The sequence below is a fragment of the Bemisia tabaci genome, chromosome 2 (assembly GCF_918797505.1).
Source record: "Bemisia tabaci chromosome 2, PGI_BMITA_v3".
NCBI lineage: Eukaryota > Metazoa > Arthropoda > Insecta > Hemiptera > Aleyrodidae > Bemisia > Bemisia tabaci.
Window position 1 is genome coordinate 58,020,907 of NC_092794.1, and position 21,016 is coordinate 58,041,922.

Genomic DNA, 21,016 nt, shown 5'->3' on the forward strand with positions numbered 1-21,016 from the left:
GAAATATCGATAACATTTTGGGGGAAAACTGTGCGTAAGAATCTTTCCGTAAAATACGTCTTTCTACACTGCAACTTTAAAATAAAACTGTAATGGTCCATCCTCCCCGTTCTTATGAAAATAAATATTGAATGAAAAGATAAATGGATTAATAAATAAATCTATATTAATGGATTAGAGATAACCATAACCATTTATAAATCCTGCATTACGTTTACACCATGTGTGAGAAAAAAAACTCCTTCAAAACATTGTGCGGCAATTGAGTATACATCAATGTGTCGAGAAACTTTCAAGACGAAATCAGAACGACCATACAAAAAAATGAAATTCCCACGAGGGCTAAACTAAATAACGTGGCTTGAGAATCTCATTAAAAATTCTTTACCACCCCATGATCATATAGCAAAATGTTTAATCAATAGATTCAGATTGCTATGTTTTCTTTCTAAAAATTGAAGTGTATGCCCGAAATTTTTAAACCGCATAGAGGCACATGATTTCAGAGTTCAGTCATCTTCATATGGATACTCATACAGGGTTATTCAAAAGTTACGCACCACTGGCCATAACTTTAGTTCTAATTATGATATCGATTTGCGGTTTGTGGCGTCCTTCCTCATATCGAGGGGGAAACTTTTTGAGGTACTTTTCAGTTCTTCACCCCCCCAGGGGAGGGGGGGCGGGGGGCAACTCGAAAATTTCAAATCGCAACCCCCATCATGTGATACATCGTTAGAAAGAGCATGAAAAAAGAAAATTTTTGGCGCAAACCGGAAGTCGATCTGACCCCCCTGTCAAAAGTTAGGGGGGTCCAAAGGTTATTTAGGGGGTCCGTACCTTCATTTTATAGAGTAGCTTCGGCGGCTCTTGTACATACCGTTTCTCTTTTCAAAGAGTCCTCGAATACTCCAAGTTTGATACCGAAGTCTTCATATTGCCCCCGGGCCACCACAGCCCCTCCCCCCCCCCCCCCCGTAGGGAGAGGATGGGCCTGTTACAATGAAACATTGCATTATAATGCGAAAAGTCACAGAAGAGCTTCAAACTTAGCATCAAATCCGAGTGGAACTTCTTACCAATGTTAACGCAAACGCAGCCTGCGACTTTAAAGTGAGTTTTCAAAACTCTTAGCCCCCTGCCCCCCCCCCCTCATTTTTGGTTGCAGAGCGGGTAAAAACCGGGAAATTCACTACAAATAATGCCCGAAACTAATGTCCAACTTGAGGAGGACCCTTGAAACGTTGCGATCAGTCGGAGCATTGAAATACAAGGACTGTCACCCCCTTAAAGTACGGAAATATCCAAAACACCCCCGCTGCCCCCCTCATTTTTCGTTACGGAGCGGGTAAAAACCGGGAAAATCGCCAGAAATGATGCCCCGGTTCTTACCAACTCTGCAACGAAAAAAGAGGGGGGGCAGCGGGGGTTTTATGGGTGTTTCCGTCCTTAAAGTGGGCGGCAGTTCCTGTGTTGCAGTTCTCCGACTGACCGCAACGTTTCAAGGGTTCTCGTTAAGTTCTACAGTGGTTTCGGTCATCATTTCTGGCGATTTTCCCGGTTTTTACCCGCTCCGCAACGAAAAATGAGGGGGGCAGCGGGGGTGTTTTGGATATTTCCGTACTTTAAGGGGGTGACAGTCCTTGTATTTCAATGCTCCGACTGATCGCAACGTTTTCAAGGGTCCTCCTCAAGTTGGACATTAGTTTCGGGCATTATTTGTAGTGAATTTCCCGGTTTTTACCCGCTCTGCAACCAAAAATGAGGGGGGGGGGGCAGGGGGCTAAGAGTTTTGAAAACTCACTTTAAAGTCGCAGGCTGCGTTTGCGTTAACATTGGTAAGAAGTTCCACTCGGATTTGATGCTAAGTTTGAAGCTCTTCTGTGACTTTTCGCATTATAATGCAATGTTTCATTGTAACAGGCCCATCCTCTCCCTACGGGGGGGGGGGGGGGGGGGAGGGGCTGTGGTGGCCCGGGGGCAATATGAAGACTTCGGTATCAAACTTGGAGTATTCGAGGACTCTTTGAAAAGAGAAACGGTATGTACAAGAGCCGCCGAAGCTACTCTATAAAATGAAGGTACGGACCCCCTAAATAACCTTTGGACCCCCCTAACTTTTGACAGGGGGGTCAGATCGACTTCCGGTTTGCGCCAAAAATTTTCTTTTTTCATGCTCTTTCTAACGATGTATCACATGATGGGGGTTGCGATTTGAAATTTTCGAGTTGCCCCCCGCCCCCCCTCCCCCTGGGGGGGTGAAGAACTGAAAAGTACCTCAAAAAGTTTCCCCCTCGATATGAGGAAGGACGCCACAAACCGCAAATCGATATCATAATTAGAACTAAAGTTATGGCCAGTGGTGCGTAACTTTTGAATAACCCTGTATCTGTTAATTTAGGAAAGGATCTGGCTGCAGGAATTGTATTCACACATAATCACAATTGCCAGGGAGATTTTTTTTTCTTGATATATCTAACTAATAATATTTAATAAAAGTTTTTTAAGATGTGCGCCAAGTTTCATCCAATATTCTTCACTGGTGCTTAAAAAGCCTGCAGAGTTACTTCAAACCTGCTTGCTTTGTCTCAAAGTATTAACAATTGATAGTAAGCAGAAGTAATTGATAGTAGTGAGCAGAACTACGAAATTTTGGTTGGAAGGGGGGGAGGGCGAGGCGCAGCTCTACGAAGGGGGTTTGGGGAGCACTGACAGACACTCTATCAAGGGGGATCCGTGGGACATTTTTAGCTCCAAAGTAGGTAAAGTTCAGGTGATTTCTTAGCGCTAAATGGGATCTCATATAGGAGCAATTCAGAGCTGCCTCATCGAAAAACTAAGCAAAATACAATTTCAAAGATGAAAGATGTGTCACGGACTTAACTTAGCAAATTCCCTCACATTCCTCAAAAAGGGGCCAAGTAGATCAAGGGGCGGGGACACCCCCCCCCCCCGTCCCATGATTGTAAATCATTATTTATTTTCTTCATGGATACTATACATATTCCCTCAAACTTTTTTGGACGAAGTTTAAATTGGGCTGTATGTCTTGATTATATAATTAAAAAGTATGTTACGAAAAAAATATGATTATCTAAAGACTGTATTGATATTTTGAACAATAATATCACGTATCTTCAACTTTAGTAAGACATTGGCACATTTTAGGTGTACATCGAATGGAATAGCGTAGCTAAAATCGCAAAGAGGGTGAAACAAGAAAACAATGAATAATGCGGAATAAAATAAATAAGTAGCTCAGCATTTTATCCACCATTTAATTTCGTTTCATACGTTTACATAAACAAAGGAAACCGAGAATATGAAATGCGATGTACAATAAAACAAGACCCAAGATGTCACGTTGGAGATTATCTTCTCCAAAACTAAACTTGTTGAGAATTTCCTGACCGTTCTCTAAGCATGGAAGATCCGGCTGATTTTCCAAACAAGCTGAAAAATATAAAACATAATAAAAGGATTATTTAAACAAGAAACTTAAATAACCTTTCAAATAGTGTCCAAATGAGTTCATAACGAGCATTCTTGAAGGGGTGAGTGTCAGTTAACTGCAACCCAATGTTTTAATGTTACACGTGACCAGGGGCGTAGCTAGGAAATTTTTCTGGGGGGGGGGGGGGGCATGGGACCACCTCTCGTGGTGAAGAGAGCGGGGGTGGGTGAGGAATGGAGGATCCCGTTTTTCTGGGGGGGGGAGGGGGCACGAGATTTCTGGGGGGCAGGCCCCCCCAAGACCCCCCTAGCTACGCCTATGCACGTGACAACTTTTCGCAACTGTAAGGCATTTTTGTACAGTCAATATGAGTTAGAACACATTCCCCAAAAAATCCCAAAGGATGTTTGCAACCGGTCTGGAGTAGATGAATAACTTGTATGGCTGCAATGTATTTAGTTCCTCTGGTCCTCACTTTTTCTGACAGGGATTTATGGTATTCGTATGATTACAATTGTTTACGAAATCACATGAGGCTCTCGACCGATTGATCCTTATCCATTACTTACATATATTGGTGATGTTGTTCCACTGTACGATTGTCATGGCTTCATACGAGTACATCAGCCAAGATATGTATTGGATCCAGTATGCATAGTCAGGCAAAGTACTGCAACACAAAAATCACAGGTAAAATCCTAGTCTGGTTTTAACATGGGCGTAGCTAGCAATAGCGAGGCGTGAGTGGTTGACTATCGATACCTTCCCATGGGAAGCTGTGGTAAATAATCGATTATTAAGGTGTTCGTTGCGAGCATCCTGTTCATCGATCCTCTCCCATAGGTTTAAATAGAAGATCAATCGATATATTGCAAAGTACGCCATGCCACGGGTAGCGAGGGTGGGTCCTGCTCCGGCTCCCCCTAGAGTTTAAAAAAAAAGTATAATCTGCCCCCCCCCCCCCAAAAAAAAAAAAATTCCCCATAGAGGTATTTTGACTTTTGAGCTGAAAATACTTAAAGCTTCGTATTTTATAAGCAGGTTTTGATGGGAGATTTGTGCCACAGAAGTCTCAAAATGCGTCCAAATAGTGCTGAAATTTCAAAAATTCTCCGTGTAAGGCCCTTGGACTTTAGGTAGGAGGATGTCCTATACCCCCAGACGTACCATTGATAGGGAGGTCAGGCCCCCAGGCCCATGCAAAATAAGCTGGCTACACTTGCCTTTGGATTTTCAGTTAAACACATTATCCCTTGAAATAGATGTGAAGGTTGATTAGAGAAGCAAAAAAATCTAATTCTACCACTTTTGGTAATCCCAAATTCTATCATTCTTCTTTACAACTCATTGCTTAAAATCAATCGCCTTTGTCGAATATAATTCGTTTCGAGAGGGATTTTCAAATTAAAAATTTAACAAAATTGAAAGGCGAAATGTTCGTACCAAATACTCTAAATTGGTTAAACTGTCTTAAATATCTCACAGAAAATATAAGTAATTATACCATATTGTATTCAATCGATTCAACTTACGGACCTTAGCTTTATAAAAGCTCCGCAGGTAATCATCAATGCATAATCGAACGGCACGAGGTAGGACATCGCAATCGGAACCGAGTCAAAAGCAACTGAGAAGAAGATTCCTAGAACGAATGAAATTAAATACATCAATATACTCTCAATAGTAGTGTTATACTTAATGGTTATCCAGTAAAACCATCCAAACCCCCGATCTGGCCCCCCTGGTAAAAATTAGCAGTAGAATCTGTGTTCCAAAATACCATAGACCCACAGCCGGCTGTAAGATTTCCAATAGCTTCTATAGCCGGCTACACAATTTCTTATAGCCTTTTATAGCCGATGGCGATTAGGCAACAGCCAGGCGATAAAGTGTAAACTAAATGTTACTAATTACGGATGCTAGGACTTAGTGAGTTTTTGGACTACCGCTCTCTTTTTGGGCCGTAGTATCTTGATTTATTTTGCGAGGAAAGCTCCGTACTTTTGATGGATGCCTGCCTTTCCTAATACCTCTGGTGTGAAATGTCGCCTCAAGCGCCGTGGCACGCTGCGGCGCGGCGGGCGGGCGACCAGCGCGAAACGCGCATTGGCGCCTACAAACTTGACAGGGATACTTCACGCGTTGCGCAATGCGTGAAGTATCCCTGTTAGGTTTGTAGGCGCCAGTGCGTCGCCGCTCCGCTTTGTGTTAGGCCCTAATATTTAATCTGGCGGAGTCAGCGTTTTTCAACTCATGATTTTGAAATGTTTGCACGCTCTGTATGGATTATTCTCATTTTAATTGATTTAAAAAAAATATGCATGTATTAAAGGAAAATATAATGTGTGTTTTGTAAATATTAAGGTGGTTCCGTATCAAACTTAACGATTTTCAAAGCACACGATTTTCTACACAATTTCTTATAGCCTTTCATATCAGATGGCGATAAGTTGTATAATCCGGCGATAGGAACTATAGCCTGCCTTCATAATGTTTTATCGCTTCGTATAGCCCGGCTCTATGATTTTCTTCGCTTTCCACAGCCAGCCATATGATTTTCTATCGCCTCCTTTAGCCGGCTATAAGAATTCTTATGGTATTTTGACACAGCTCCTATTGCCAATTTTTACCAGGGCTTGAAAAAAAAAAAAATCAGCCGCATGATCATCATGATTAACTTCAGTCCAAACCAAAATTTTACGTCAAAGTTACGATGCCTTCGTTGTCGTTCTTGAGAGTACATTACTTTTAGCCTCTTCGATTCTAAAAATGTTATTCCAATATCCAACAACGCAATTCAATAGCATTGTCATCTTAAAGAATTTAACTTTTGCTTGGCAACTCTAGTTAGTTTTTTGCGTAAATACTGCACCATTCCCAAGACGGAGTGTTTTGTAATGTAAATCTGATTATGACCTACCACACGCTGTCGACACATTCATCGTCAGAACTATCGCCAGAACTGTTATGCCAAATGCATAAACGCTGCTACGGAGTCCAGCAAAGAGATAAACGATCACAACGAAGAGTAAAGGCTCCAAAATCTGCCCAGGTCCCTGAAAAATAATTTTAAAAAATGGAAATGAAGAGAATGAAAGAAATTATAGCTCCCTGAGAAGTTCTTTGCTGTGTTCTCCAAGCCCCTCACATATGATCTGACCACGGAGAGATTTTCCTGATACGTGGATTTGATGTTTGAAATACGAAAAAAAGTGGCACGAAGGAATCTTTGTGGGAATTTTACGTAGGATTAGTTGGTTTAGTCGAAAATCTATCAATTCCGCTGTAACTTTGTTATTTTATTACTAGGCCAACCTGGCCGGCCAGCAACTTTTCATTGGCGGTGAAAATTTCAGATAATGAAGGTTCTACACCTCTCCGTTTAGACTAATGAGGCTCTGAAATTGCAGAACAATGCAACGAAAAAGCAAACACTCATCACAATAATACACATATTGCGGGTGACTGAGATAACTTACCAGAGCTAACAAATTCGACAAGTAAAAAACTGATGGCGGATAGATTCCAGACGTGTATTCTTTGTTTAGGAGTGGAAATTGGCGTGGAAAATAGTTAAGAATTGCATACATGGGTGCAAAAGTGTTCTCCGTCACCATGATGAAAAGAGCCCCTTGAACCGACTGGATACCAAACTGAGTCAATCGCACCGAACTGGTGAAGCACAAACCTGACATCACCGCAATGAGCTGCAAAAAACGTATAACGCGTGAGTGAAGTTACTTCGATGTTCTCCCGAAAACAGCAAGAATGGACAATTTTTAATGCCTAGTCGTTCTCTTAAAAATGTAACTAATCTGCGGGCTGATTATTAAAATTGATAGAGAAAGCTGTAGACAAAGAAGACAAAAGGGATATGAAGGGATCCCATTGGTGAAGCGGGTGGTTGCAATGGACAGAGGAGGTAGTCAATTGACTAACTAACGGTAACCCACGAACGACCAAATAGTTAGTCCGTCATTTTCTCCCTAAGTCTATAGGAACCACTCATTTCAACCAATAGGATCGCTTCATACTCCCTATGTCTTCTTTGTCTATAGCTGGTCTATATCAATTTCAATAATCAGCCCGCTGTACCTAAAGTAAATGAATTGAATACTGATGAAGCAGCAAAGTTTTTCTCACCCGCAGAGAACGAGATTTGTGAGAGAACAGTTAGTAAGCAAAAATTTAAATCATTTTTGACATAACGACGAATCTGTGAAGGGATTTCTCTCGACTTCTTTCTGTGGGATGTGTGCTAAATTCTAAACTAATTCCGACTAAATTCATGCCCTCTTGAATCTGATCGAGTGGCAAATAAAAATACGGACGAAAGAATCCAAGTTATCCTTCATCTCGAAGGCTATGCAATTTACGCTACGTAGCCGTTAAAATAATTGTATTACACAGTTTCATATTCCCCGCAAAACAGTGTCTCCAGGAGAAACAGACCAGTTTATACAGCAATACTGCCGTGGTCAGCCGGAAGGAACCAAGGGAAGGAGGCTTCCTTAACCTTATAGCGTTCACTTTCTGACGCTGATTTAAAGCGCGATTTTTTTTATTCAGGATTTAAATTGTGAAATTTATCATTACTTACAATTTTTTGGAAAATCCTCATAGTTTGGATCGAGTGGTCTCTCGTCAACTCCAAAGAGGATCTATATGTGAGCCAGTATAATTTGCTGAACCAAAACGGAGATTTGCTGACGGAAAAAATAAAAATTATAAATAAATTTAAAGGAGACAAATTCATCCTAAGAAGAACAAAGCTCAAGAGAGGAAGAAGAGACGAAAAGCTGAGGACTTTTTTTTTCTTTCTCATTTGACTAATTTTGTTGAGTCATTTCTATCACCATTTGGAAACCTAATTCTAAACAGGCTTGTTGTCTTAGCACAACCTAGGAATTAGAATTGAGGAAATATCCTCACACTTCTCCCCTTCAGCAAAAAATAAAATAAGAAAATTAATAAGTAAACGAAAGAAGGCAAATTATTCCATTAGAATGCCGAATTTCATTCCATTAGAATGCACAACATGCGCGATTCATGCATCGAAATTCATGTTTGAAGCCGCCCTCTGAAGTATCATTATTATCTTCTTGTGCCGAACTACATGCATGTAACCTAGGTAAATAAATTAAAAACGAAAAAATTAATAAATGAAAATGAAAAGAATGAATAAAATAAATGGAAATGTTGGTACTTGAATAATAGTTGCACTACTTACTAATCCCTCATTTTTTCATCCAGTGAGTCCTGCAAGAAAAAAAAATGAATACATTTTAAGTATTTCTTCTTTAATTTTAACTGTCGACAGCTTTGATGTGATTTTTTTTGCAGCTCAATTTATTTATAATTATTTGAGAGTAACATTTTTTTCTCTGAGAATTTGCTATAACACAGTAATGTTCTGACCGAATATAATGGAGTAACAGACAATTTTTGCAAGTTAATGACGGATATTTGGATTTTGAAAACAGAGGAGCTCGCCATCCGAATTTAGTCCAGCTCGCAGGTATACCCTCTCTTCCAGAAGTCATCCTTACAGGGCCGGATTAAGGGGGTGGCCACGCGGGCCGCGGCCCATGGCGGCAAATCAAGGGGGCGGCAAATTTTGCAATTTTTTTTAAAAAAAATCGAATTTTGAAAAAAAATTACAAACGTGATAAGGCGACGAAATCTCTCATTTCCTGAGAGTAAAGTAGTTTCTAATTTTGTTGTCTTTTAGTGATAATAGAGACAGCACCTTTCATTAATCGAGTTAAGAGAGAAACCAAACACGCAATTTGGCCTGGAACGGCGCGATGTAGAGAGAAATGATGACGATGGACTTGAAATGAAGAGGAGAAGCCCTCGGCGCGGCGGTCGGCATGTAATACATATTAGCGCCTACAAGACTGCACGAATACTTCACGCCTTGCATCAAACACAGTGCGGTCACTGCGGTCAGCGTGAAACGGATAGCGCCTACAAGATTACATGAATACTTCACGCATTGCGCCAAAGACAGTGCGGTCAGCGTGAAACGCTTAGCGCCTACAAGACTGCGTGAATACTTCAGGCATTGCGTCAAACACAGTGCAGTCTGCGCGGCGCGGCGGCGGAAGTTAAAATCATTAAACTGCATCTATGCTTGTTCTTTCATAATTGGTTCGTTCATTTCTTATGAATGGAAGGCCTTGTCCACACAGAGATAGGTTTACGGAACTTAACTTTCGCGCAAAGTTCCGTGAAATTTTGCCAGTAGTGTTGACAGGGCTTTCCCAAAAAATATGTCCAACACGAGTAAACGACTCTTATGCACCCCTCCCCCGCTGGCACGTTCACTCGATGGTTTTTATTGGGATTTCAAAACGAATAATGAGAAGGGGGCGGCAAAATACAGGCGGCCCATATGGGCGGCAAGTAGGTAAATACGGCCCTGCATCCTTCAAGATGGTAAAAGAAGGCATCCCTGCTATATGTGTAATTGTTTACGACATTTTTTATAAAAAATTGAAAGAATTTTCGAACAATTCCAGGGTCGAAAGCTAAATTTAAAAGAAAATCCACACTTGCAACTTTCATCCATTAAGGATGAGAAAAACACACATAGAATAGTGGGTAAAGTTCTTCACTTACCGTGTAAGATGTTCCCATGTGTAGTTCATAATTTATTACTAGGTCTACTTGTTGAGCGTACTCGCTAACAGCGAATTGATCACAAATTTTTCTGACAGCCATGTGACTGATATCCTCCGAGCCAGGGGTGATTGCCAAGGTTCTGATCAGGAAGTCAGCAGGATTGTACGTGGCTGGACAATGATAACCATTCCTGGGATGTACAATTAATTTTCAAGAGTGTGTGTGACAAAAAGTAATAATCGTAGAATGTGAGTTTAAAAATAATGGATTTTTTGCTTAAGCAAATTTTTAAAACTTAGTAATCTGGGGTTGTCGGCGTGTGGCTCTGAGATTATTTTTTAACGAATGTGGAGGGGGCTACCGAGAAAAATTTCTGTTATTGATGATCAAATTAGTGGTGCTCTACATATTTTCTTTAATCGTACAACCTGTAATATTAGTATATTTACTATTAAGTGTAGGTAATTTTACCACACAATTTTACCAAGTAGGGGTAAAACCATCACTTAGACGTATTTGTGCTAATTTGTACTATGAGTATCTTGCAAATTTTAATCCTAAGACCTCTGACTTCCAACCTCATCCATTTTACACCGAGACTATAGCGACCAGGAAATTATTAATGCCAATCCAATGAAATCTTGAGCACTTACGCTATATTTGGAAAGTGGCTCGATTTTTCTTTATTTCACGTTATTTACAAATGGACGGAAATAAAAGAAGTATAATAATGGTATTATGACAATTCTGTAGAGGAAAACAAGGCTTCCATCTCCATGCACAATAAGTCCTGACTGTATGGAGCTTATTGGATCCAACTTATGATCTCTCTGTGTAAGTTGATTGCTTAAAAAAGAACTCTAAAGCTCTCTGTGCCGGCAGAAACAGTTAACATCAGATATTAGTACACAGATGCATATGTATTTTATTTTTCATTTTTGTTTCTCACGGCACCAGTGGATATATGCTGGAAAGCAACGCGATAGTGAAATTGTAGAAATGCGTAGGCACCTATCTCGGTTTGTGGCGTCCCAGACTTCCTATCATGCTTTATTTTCTACATGGAAAACTAACGAACGACATTTTTTTTTTTAGAATATCAGTGATTTTTCTCCTCTTTATACAAAATATCTGTGAAAACTTTAAGCCATGATGTTGGTTCGATCTCCTTTTAAGAAATAAAATAGTAGCGGGGATTTCGAAACACCGCAACCAAGATACGCATTGTTGCAGTTTCACAGTCGAGGTACCTTAAGAAGTAGATCTAGAAATAGTACTAGATATAAAAATAGTCTAGAAAAAGGAGTACCATTAGGTACTTGTGCATACCTTTCGAAAAATTCTAGGGCGTCGTTTGTTGAGCCGATGAATGCTATCCGACCGTCACCGATCAAGACTATCTCGTGAAACATTTCAAAGAGCTGGGAGCTAGGTTGATGGATTGTGCAAATCACAGTTTTCCCACGGACACTAGTCATTTCTTGCATCATCTCCACCAATTTTTGTGCAGAATAAGAATCTAGACCTGCCGTTGCAGGAAAAAGATACGAAACGACAATGAATTAAATATGCCAACGGTAAGAAATAAAACATTCAATTTAGGATACGGAGAAATAAAAGAGATAATAAGAGATAAATTGCAGAATAAAATAAATGGTGCCATGCTCGTTGTACGCTGAAAAGAGAGAACTTCGGTTACAAGTAATGGCATCATAATACCGAAGTTTTTGGTCGCACAAACCGAAATTCGGTTTAGATGACGTAAGTCGGAAATCCTCAGAAAAAAAAGAAAAAAAAATGCCTCACAAAAATTTCAGTTGAATCTGAACCAAAAACCTCCAGTGCTCCATATGAATCGAAATGTTTTCCTCTAGCGCAAGATTTAAGGCATTAGACTTTGAAGGCATACGAATCCAACCCTACTTTAGGTAAAAAATATTAAAACATATCCCATATCGCCGTTCCTGGCGTAAGGGAGTATCCCGATTTTCGCATGAGCACCAGAAAGCATGGATTTATATGTAAAACAGGGCTCACGTGCAAAAAGCCTGCTTCTTTCCCACTAAAAAATCCATTTTTCAAATAATCGCATTTTTTTTGTATGAAAAGGGAGAAAAAAAGGAAAAATACGTTGGAGTAAAATTTGGTTTTTTACAAGGAAACTCATAATTTATAAATCTTGTGAGCACGTCCCCATTCATAAAGTTGTACATCAATAATTGCTAGAATTTACCTGTTGTGGGCTCATCACAGAACAATATAGCTGGATCAGTTAACATTTCGGTTGCAAAAGACAGGCGCTTTCTTTCACCACCAGATAACCCATTCTGCGAAAAAACAATAATTGATTCACTAATGCAGGCGAAATGAATTACCACATTTCAGGAGTACATACATCAACTGGTTATGCTATGAGTTCAATAATGTTGGCTCTTTCTTATAATGGGCCAGTAGACAAAGGTCTGAATTTGAACTAGGAAAAAACTTCCCATGTTTTCTCTTATATTAACAAGTATTTTTAACACGTACAGATCAAATGGAAATTAGATTGTACAAATGACGTCGTTTGTACTTTTTTCATGTAACCAATGTTGATTGTAAATACTTATATGATATTTAGAAGATGATTTCTAGACTTGACGTCGTGTGATTTGTTTCCCTCGTGAAATTTTGAAGAGAATACATGTTACGTAGTGCTTCAATTCATACTTTGTCCAGAGGCCCATTTTACTCATTTAACTTACCATTTACTATACTCTATTTATTAATCTTGGGGGTTTCATTCACTTATAAATTATTCTAATATCTTACTTAGATGATAAAAACGGATGCAAACTTTATACATCTTCATTCTTCAATAACGGTAGCGTGAGATTGGACATTTCAATTTGACTTACCCTCAGAGACTTTAACGATCGGATAGAAAAACGTGAAAGTAGATGTATGGTTATGACATCCTGCTCTGGTTATTCTTGCTAGTTGGTATTACTCTTTTTCTCATTCAAAACCATTAAAAACATCGATCCTAGAGGAAGCAGGCAGCCTTACCGCGAATCGATTGTTTAACATTAATTTCATAGGAAAGAAAAAACAAAGTTGCCAACTTGCGCTAAAAACGCCACTGACCCAGCGTTTACGAATCTCTTGATGCGTTGTAAATTAAAGTAGGTTACTTTAAAAGATAATATTCATATATTTCAATATTCAGAGTTATGAACGTGATTATATGTTGATTGAATAGGGGGAAGGCTAAAAGTAAGGACATTAGATCGTTTCATTTCCACAGTATGCGTCAGTTATCCCGACGTATGTTGATTCACCTGAATTAACACATAAAATAAAGCTAAGATTTTTGATCTGAAACTCGGTTACATAGGCGGTTCTACGGGGGTGCCAGTGGGTGCCGGGCACCCCCAAGCAAAAATTAAGTACGGTTATCGGAACCGTGAAATTACTGCTTTTAAAGATTCTGTATTCGCTCACACTGAGAAAAAATCCAAGCAATTAATTGAAAATATTTTCAACAGAATTAATATTGATAGCCGTGTTTTACAAAGATTCTACTGTCTTTTTATGGTAAAATTGTAGTTTTGATGGAAAGTTTTGCTAAAAGTTTTCTACATTGAATTTATAGGTATTTAAGTAGAAAGGAAGGAGAGAAAAAGAGAAAGGAGGGTAGGAAAGGGATAAAACTTGAGGGCCGAAACTTAGGCCTCCCCTGAGCGACCGTCTCCTTTGGAGCTGGTTTCCGACATTTCCACCTCTGGGCACCCCCAAGCATGAAGGTCTAGAACCGCCTATGCTCGGTTATATTAAAATGTATGAAACAAAAGCTGGGTTATTTTCAATACAAACCTGACTGGATCCATTACTTGCGATGCGTGAATTAGCGCATTTCGTAAGACCTAGATGGATGAGTAAATTGGAAACCTTCTGTTGTTGCGTTAAGTGACTTGTCCTGCGATCCAGTTTCAGTTTAGCCTGAAATTAGTGTAATGAAAAATAACTGAATAAAAATATAGAAATCTGGGATCGAGTTAACTATGCATAGTTTTTAGTCTCACACCGTCATGAGTAGATTCTACAAGAAATAGTTGTAAAATACCACTTTTGACGTACCCGCGATCTCAAGTTCAATTTCACCAAATGAGTTTACCGAATATCCTCGTGTTAAAGTGACACGATAGCTATATCTAATTGGTGAGACTACAGGGCACCGAGGATAATCTGGACACCCCCCCCCCCCCCCTCCTGTATTTCACTTGATTCTTGTCCGAAAATGTAAGGAATTTTCCCACGTAATTGGGTTTTTTTTTGACAATTGGCAAAACAATTTCAATGTTTATGAGTTCCTTTCAGATGTGTGATTGATCGAAAATCTTAGTATTTATGAGTTAAGTATATAAGACTATGCTGTAATTGAATTACTTAGAGTGTGATGGTACTGCAAAATGAGGAATCGAGAATATATACGTACCATTAAAGTGAGATACTCCAGAACGGTTAGCGTGTCGACAAAAAGATCTTCTTGATGCATAAAGCCAGCCAGACGGTGCATGAATTTTCCTACAGGTCTTCCGTTCACTCGGATATCTCCGTCGGCAATGACACCGCCTAGATTCATCACACGCAAGAAATAATTTCAATCAATGAATGAGTCATGATTTTAGAAACTCAACCGATGAAATGTTTCGCCAAAACGTATATCATTTTGCAAAAAAATATCACGAGTGGCTGAATTTTTAGGACATAGCATGTGCCTACGTTTATAATGAAGTATGTACGAGTTTAAGTATCTAAAATTCGCTTTTATCTTTATCTACGTCTTACACAGAGCAAATTGACAAATAAAGAGAATACACACCTGACAACCGATTTGCTAGTGCAGCCATTAGTGTGCTCTTCCCAGCTCCGCTGAAATTAAGGAAAAGTACCAAAATGAAGCAAAATAAGAAAAACAAAATAAGTATCATTTAATACAGGAAACGCATATTTACGCATGGTAAACAATGGCGTGCATGAATGGTCCTGTATGGCATAATATTATAAGTTGGCGCAAAAAACATGGGTCAACGGAAATGTCGTGTGAAAGCAAACGATTACTTTCAAAGTATGATCGAGCATACATTAATCCGAAATCATTATGTGAATTTTGGTAAAGTCTTTACAAATCGCAAGCAGAATAAGGCGCACCGTGTATATTGCTTGAGCGAGAATAGGCACAGCCGGAGTGCCTTCAAATGTTTGGATATGCAGCACGTATATCCGTCCGTCAAGTTTAGTTGCATCAAGGCGCTGTGAACTCGGACCATCGTTTTGTCAGACAACGCGATGGAAAGATCACTAAAGTATTACAGGATGGCCATTATGGATACTGAGTCCCATGAAGACTCCAATATACAAAAAAAAAATAAGCAGCAACTCGGGATAGGAAGGTTTTGCTGCCAACTTTTAACAGTTAGAGACTTGTTGCACTCGTTATCAACCTCGCCGTCACAGAGGCGGTCTCTTCAAAATAAAATTTTCAAGTGACAACGTTAATTAGTTTTCATTGGAATTATGAGGTATGTCTGTATGCACTCCCACAGACCGATATAATTCCTCCGTTTTTCGTGCAAAAAGAACCAAGTTTCGTGCAAGAGTGTCACTTTTTTTGTGATACGAGTATTTTTGGATTAATAACCGAATTACTCACCTCGCTCCCATCATGGCGACCAACGATCCGGCCCGGACAGCACCACTAGCTGCAATCAGTAATCAATTTTTATTTTTAATACATACTTATCATTCGTGACCATAATAATATATGTATTAAAAAAATTATGACCAAATATGTACAGCTTGCGTGCAGGGGCGTAGCTAGGAAATTTCTCTGGGGGGGGGGGGGGGGGGCATGGGACCACCTCTCGTGGTGAAGAGAGCGAGGGGGGTGAGGAATGGAGGATCCCGTTTTTCTGTGGGGCCACGAGATTTCTGGGGGGGGGGGCAGGCCCCCCCAGGACCCCCCTACCTACGCCCATGCTTGCGTGTGCAGGAGTGCTAATTACTACATATCTGCACGTTTACATGAAAAGTAGGTTTCTGAATCTCATTATGTCAGTAAAATTCACAAAAGCGCCTAGATCAATCAGACGAACATGCCAAAAACGATGAGTTGCTAAGTATGTATTCATTCTCCTTACCATTGTTTATCAAACGTTTGTACGTCTGAGCAGATTTGCGGATGAAGCTTTGCTGCTTAACGACAGTGTAGACGGAAAGATCGCGCCACGTCAAGGTAACACCTTCATCGTACGGGCACCACTGACCATAATTTCGCGACTTCAGTAATGATTTCTATGACCGAAAAAAGGCACATAAGTATTGTGATCTTTTACAACTGAAAAATGGAATTTGACCTAAAGGTCTTTCAATGGATGGAGTAGAAATACACGTTTAATCGATGGTGAAAATTTAAAAAAAAAAAAAAAAAACTTATCATATCGATTCAAAAAGCCAGGCGTTGTTTTTGACTAACCATCATGATGAAGGCACTTTAAAGTCTCTTCGCCCATGAGTGTTCGCCTTTCACGTTTTACCTGAAGTCAGAACAGTAAAGAAATGGGCCTCGCCAGTTTTTTTTAAAAATTAATGATAGTTCTCTTATATATAAAAAACAATTTTTTTAACGTAGCAATCTACAATACTCGATTTTCGGCTTTAGCTATTTACTTTAAATGTATATTGCGTTAAGATCTCTTACAAGTGCTCCGTTAGTGGCAGTCCACCGTTACGCACTATAAAACGATGCTACAGAATGTCTGGGCTCGATTATTACGGACCGTGCCCACGAGAATAAACTCAAAGACATTATATTATACCTCAGCGATATCACGTTTGCCATTTTCTTCATTACTCAAACCGGCAATTTTAGGGATTCCTTCGAGGAAAAGTCCGTTTAAGCCCTCAGCAGTGCTGGTAGATGCAACAACATCATCCTCCATGATCGATGTCTCCAGCAAGATCTGGCAAAAGATAAGAAATAGAAAACCGTGAACATAGTATTATATCTGCGATAATAAGGGGCCGTTCATAAATTACTTAACGCTCTAGGGGGAGGGGGCAGAGGAGAGCGTTATGCTATTTTTTTTTCGGTGTTGCAGTTGAAGGATAGATCCTTTAACGCGTCAGACGCACGTGACCCACGAGAGACCTACGTCACAAAAGCGTTACAAAGGGGAAGGAGAGTCAAAAATGCCGAACAGGTGTATTACGTAAATTATGAACGTTCCGATATCTAAGTATTTAAATCGATATCTAAGTATTTAAATCGATATTAATATCTGCGACTGTAAAATAACATCGCCAATTGACTTACAGATCATTAAAAAATATAAACAAACAGACAACACGCGGGTCAGTTTTGTAAAAACATTAAGATCATTTAAACTACACCCCCGTCAGAGGCGTTTCCTGACAGAAGATTTAAAAGAAGCCGAATTGACGAGGGAAAGGTTGCGCGAATACCTATTTCGCCTTCAATTTTAGAGGTAGGCCGCAAAAACACCCACTGTGAAGTTTTTATTCAGTATATAATTGGAAATTCTAGCACTTCAAGCCGAAAGTCTGAGCCTTTTCATCTAAAAAATCTTGGCTCTCTGAAAACGTCCTGTTTTTGCAGATTTCCACCCGAAGCGGGCCAACGGAGCTTTTTACCGTTTCAACACTTTTATATAATTTTAAAATTTACCCTCTCAAGAGCAGAAATCGGTACAAATGAAAAAATCTCATCACGATCTTTCGATACAGCATATCATTACACCTAAAGGAACGAGGTAGGACCACTGATCCCGGGTGGTCCCACTCCCTATACGTCCTTAATGAAGTTTATGGTCACAAAATTCACAAAAAAATAAGAAAATTAAAAATTATTGAAACCTTCAGTCGGAAGTTACATACTTTCACCAAAATTTGATAAACATTCCACAAGCAAACCGAATTACAGGACGACTGATATATCAATGGCTTGAGTCGGAGATGCATGCGTTTCTCCATCGCAACGTTTGAAAACCTCCGATTACGTTTCATTTTTTTGAAAAAGAGAAACTAAAGCCAAACATTCTCTCTGCATTATCTGTAAGTATTAATTGAGAATTCAAGTTTTTCAAGAAAAACTGTTGCTTAATCTTTTCTTTGAAAATGAAATCTGAGAAGAAATTTGCTAAATCCAGAAGACGCGAATTTTTCGACTGTAGCTGTCGATATTTTTAAGAAAAAGAAGAACAGACACTTGTATGTACCTCAACGTGGCACAGCTACTCGTCAATTTGGCGTAGAAAACTTTTGAGAGCAAAATTACTCCTACTGAAACATACCTTTTAATTACCGCCGACAGAGTCTACGAATTTTCTCACAAACTACAACTGCCAATTATAAAATTGGTTGTTTTTATCACTAAATAATAATCCTTCGAGCAAAAACATCTAAATTAATTCTGCGCAGGGTCAGAACAACGATTAGAACAGAAAAAAACAGAAAATTCGGCTTAAAAAAAAAACACCTTCCGATTGAAATTCAGAGGAAAGGAAATTCAAACGAGACGAGCGGTGGACTGAAGCGAAGATGTGTAAAGGGATACTTCGGTCGAGGGGATGGAGGTGAGGGGCTATCATTCTGGTGGTACAAGAAGCATGTCAACCTAGGGTTTCCTCCGTTTCTATTTTTCACCGCAGAATGTACCGATATCAAATTTCGAATTGTTTACACTCGCATGTACCGGTGCTACCAACACAACCATGTCTGGTTATGTAAGTAGCTGGGTCGAAGGCAGACGAACCATTCACCGAGAAAATGGCTCATGCGTGCTCATGCTCGCAATGCGAAAGCTCTACATGGAGTCCGAGTCAATTTCAAGATCACAGGCGAATACTGACCTCTGAAATTGGGAGGTTTCCTCAGGAACGATGAGCATGTGCTGTTCAAGGGTTCAATTGGACCGCGTTAAACAGAAAGGAACCAAGCCACATCAGCTATTGCCAAATTTAATCGGCTAATTAAATTTTTTACATGAAAACGGTTGTGCGGATTTTCGTGCAAATTTCAGTAAATTTTTTCCATAGTACGAAAGCAAATTCCTTAACATTTTCAAAGGGATCCGCGCAAACGTTTTCCCGTAAAAAATAAAATTGCCCAGTTAAAATTGGCAATAGCTGATGTGGCTTGGTTCCTTTCTGTTAAACGCGGTCCCATTCATAATATTTGAGACATAGTCCGACATTTGCTGCGTGGAGGAGGGGGGGGGGGAGGCAAAATGTAAAAATGACATTGCCGCGTTGAGGAAAAACGTCCTGTAAACATTCGAATGGTGTCATTGTTCTCCCCTGAAAATATTTTCAGAAGAAAGGCAATTTTCATATTCTTACTTTAGATTGAATTGTGACTCCAAGTTTCTGAATAATTTGGAGGAACATATTTACAGGTTTCCCAGCTAGAAAATGTGTCCCTTGTCGAAAGAAATAGGGCAACGTCTAATGACTCATTTAGAGGGCACGGCAATATACCACGGCTGGAAGGGGTTAAATCTCCATCATTTGGCGCCAAAGAAGATCCAAAACTTCCATAGACTGAACTTTCGGCGCTTGAGAGACTTTAAAACATTTTTTCACATTTTCTTTTTCAAAATGATAACCTATTAATTAGGACACATCAAAGTATATTTTGAGTGAACTAAGTTTAACTTCTCTCGAATTTCAGAAAAAAGAGGCACATCAACGCGTGTTGAGGTGTGAAGGACGAGCGATGATGACGGGCGCAGAGATACAACTATTCGTACCTGATGGATGCCCGTGTTGCGTCTGCATGATTGAAGGCGCGATGGCACGAGGCGTCAACTCGCAATGCTTCGCTCTATGCTGCAGTGTTGCTGCTAATGAGGCGTCGCTCAGATACTGTTCGGGAGAAAAATTAAAAAACGAGGCTTGGTCTATATCTCCCTCTCTCCTATCTTCGGCACGTAGCTCTCGAAGGAGCACCAGAAATAAGACAAACCAAAACAAACACAATATGGAGGAAGAGCAAGGGAAAGGACGCGCGATGGTGACGGGTGCAAAGATACAACTATTCGTGCTTGTTGGATGTCCGTGTTGCGTCTGCATAATTGAAGGCGCGATGACACGAGGCGGCAACTTGCGATTCTCGGTCAGTGAGGTGTCGTTCAGATTCGAGAGAGAAGTCAAAAAACGAGGCTCGAACATGTCTTTCATATCTGCGGCTGTGTTTACACTCAATTGTTCCTTTGTTTTTCAATTTGATGTCTGATTTTTTTCCCCGATGTATTTGTGGACCTATATTCAAAGCTTTTTTCGTACCGGCCTCATTCAACCCGCGAGGCAAGTGCATTTTAGCAAGCCTCGTCGCACAGCGGAAGCATTCTGAAGAAAAATAAATGCACGTTTTTGCAGCTTTGAGGTCTTTTAGAACTTTTAACTCGCTCTTTCTTCCATTTTTTTTTTTTTTTTTTTTTTTTGGCTCTCAACATCCGTATCCTTCGTTTCGTCTTAGTATTTCCAATTCCACTTGTTCCTATCATTTTTTTATTCTCTCATTCTCATTCTAGCACACCTGTTGTGATGGCGCCAAGTGCAGTCGCTCCTGAGTCTTGATGCACCATCCTTCACCCGGCACTGCTAGACGGTTATATTGGAAATTCGGAAGATAATTAGACGTTAGACAAATCTGGGGAAAGCATGAGAACTTTTCTAAATCAAAACCTACATTCTCAGTATATTTGCCTCTCTAAATGTAAGTCTCGGTTGCCAACTTGTGGCACAAAAATAAATTTAAAATATCTTCATTTTTTTTTGTAATAAGCGCCTTACCGCTATCTGTATGAAAATGCTAGTAGGGAAACTGGTAGGAAAATATGCTTCATTTTTTCATCTGTAATTGCTATTTCGT

The 21,016-nt window shown here is 39.8% G+C and overlaps 1 protein-coding gene across 1 annotated transcript; it reads right to left on the minus strand.

The window, feature by feature from the left end:
* Positions 1–3,258: 3,258 nt before the first annotated feature.
* On the minus strand, positions 3,259–19,139 carry LOC109030088 (ATP-binding cassette transporter scarlet). The gene is made up of 17 exons (XM_072295930.1): positions 18,436–19,139; positions 16,942–17,085; positions 16,264–16,417; positions 15,777–15,825; positions 14,946–14,995; positions 14,559–14,695; positions 13,937–14,062; positions 12,315–12,408; positions 11,411–11,606; positions 10,079–10,271; positions 8,685–8,713; positions 8,055–8,160; positions 6,934–7,161; positions 6,375–6,510; positions 4,991–5,096; positions 4,024–4,124; positions 3,259–3,453 (listed from the first exon to the last, which is right to left on the minus strand). The coding sequence occupies exons 2-17, from the start codon at positions 17,062–17,064 to the stop codon at positions 3,278–3,280; spliced, it is 2,004 nt and encodes a 667-aa protein (XP_072152031.1). The 5' UTR covers positions 17,065–17,085; positions 18,436–19,139; the 3' UTR covers positions 3,259–3,277.
* Positions 19,140–21,016: the final 1,877 nt, after the last annotated feature.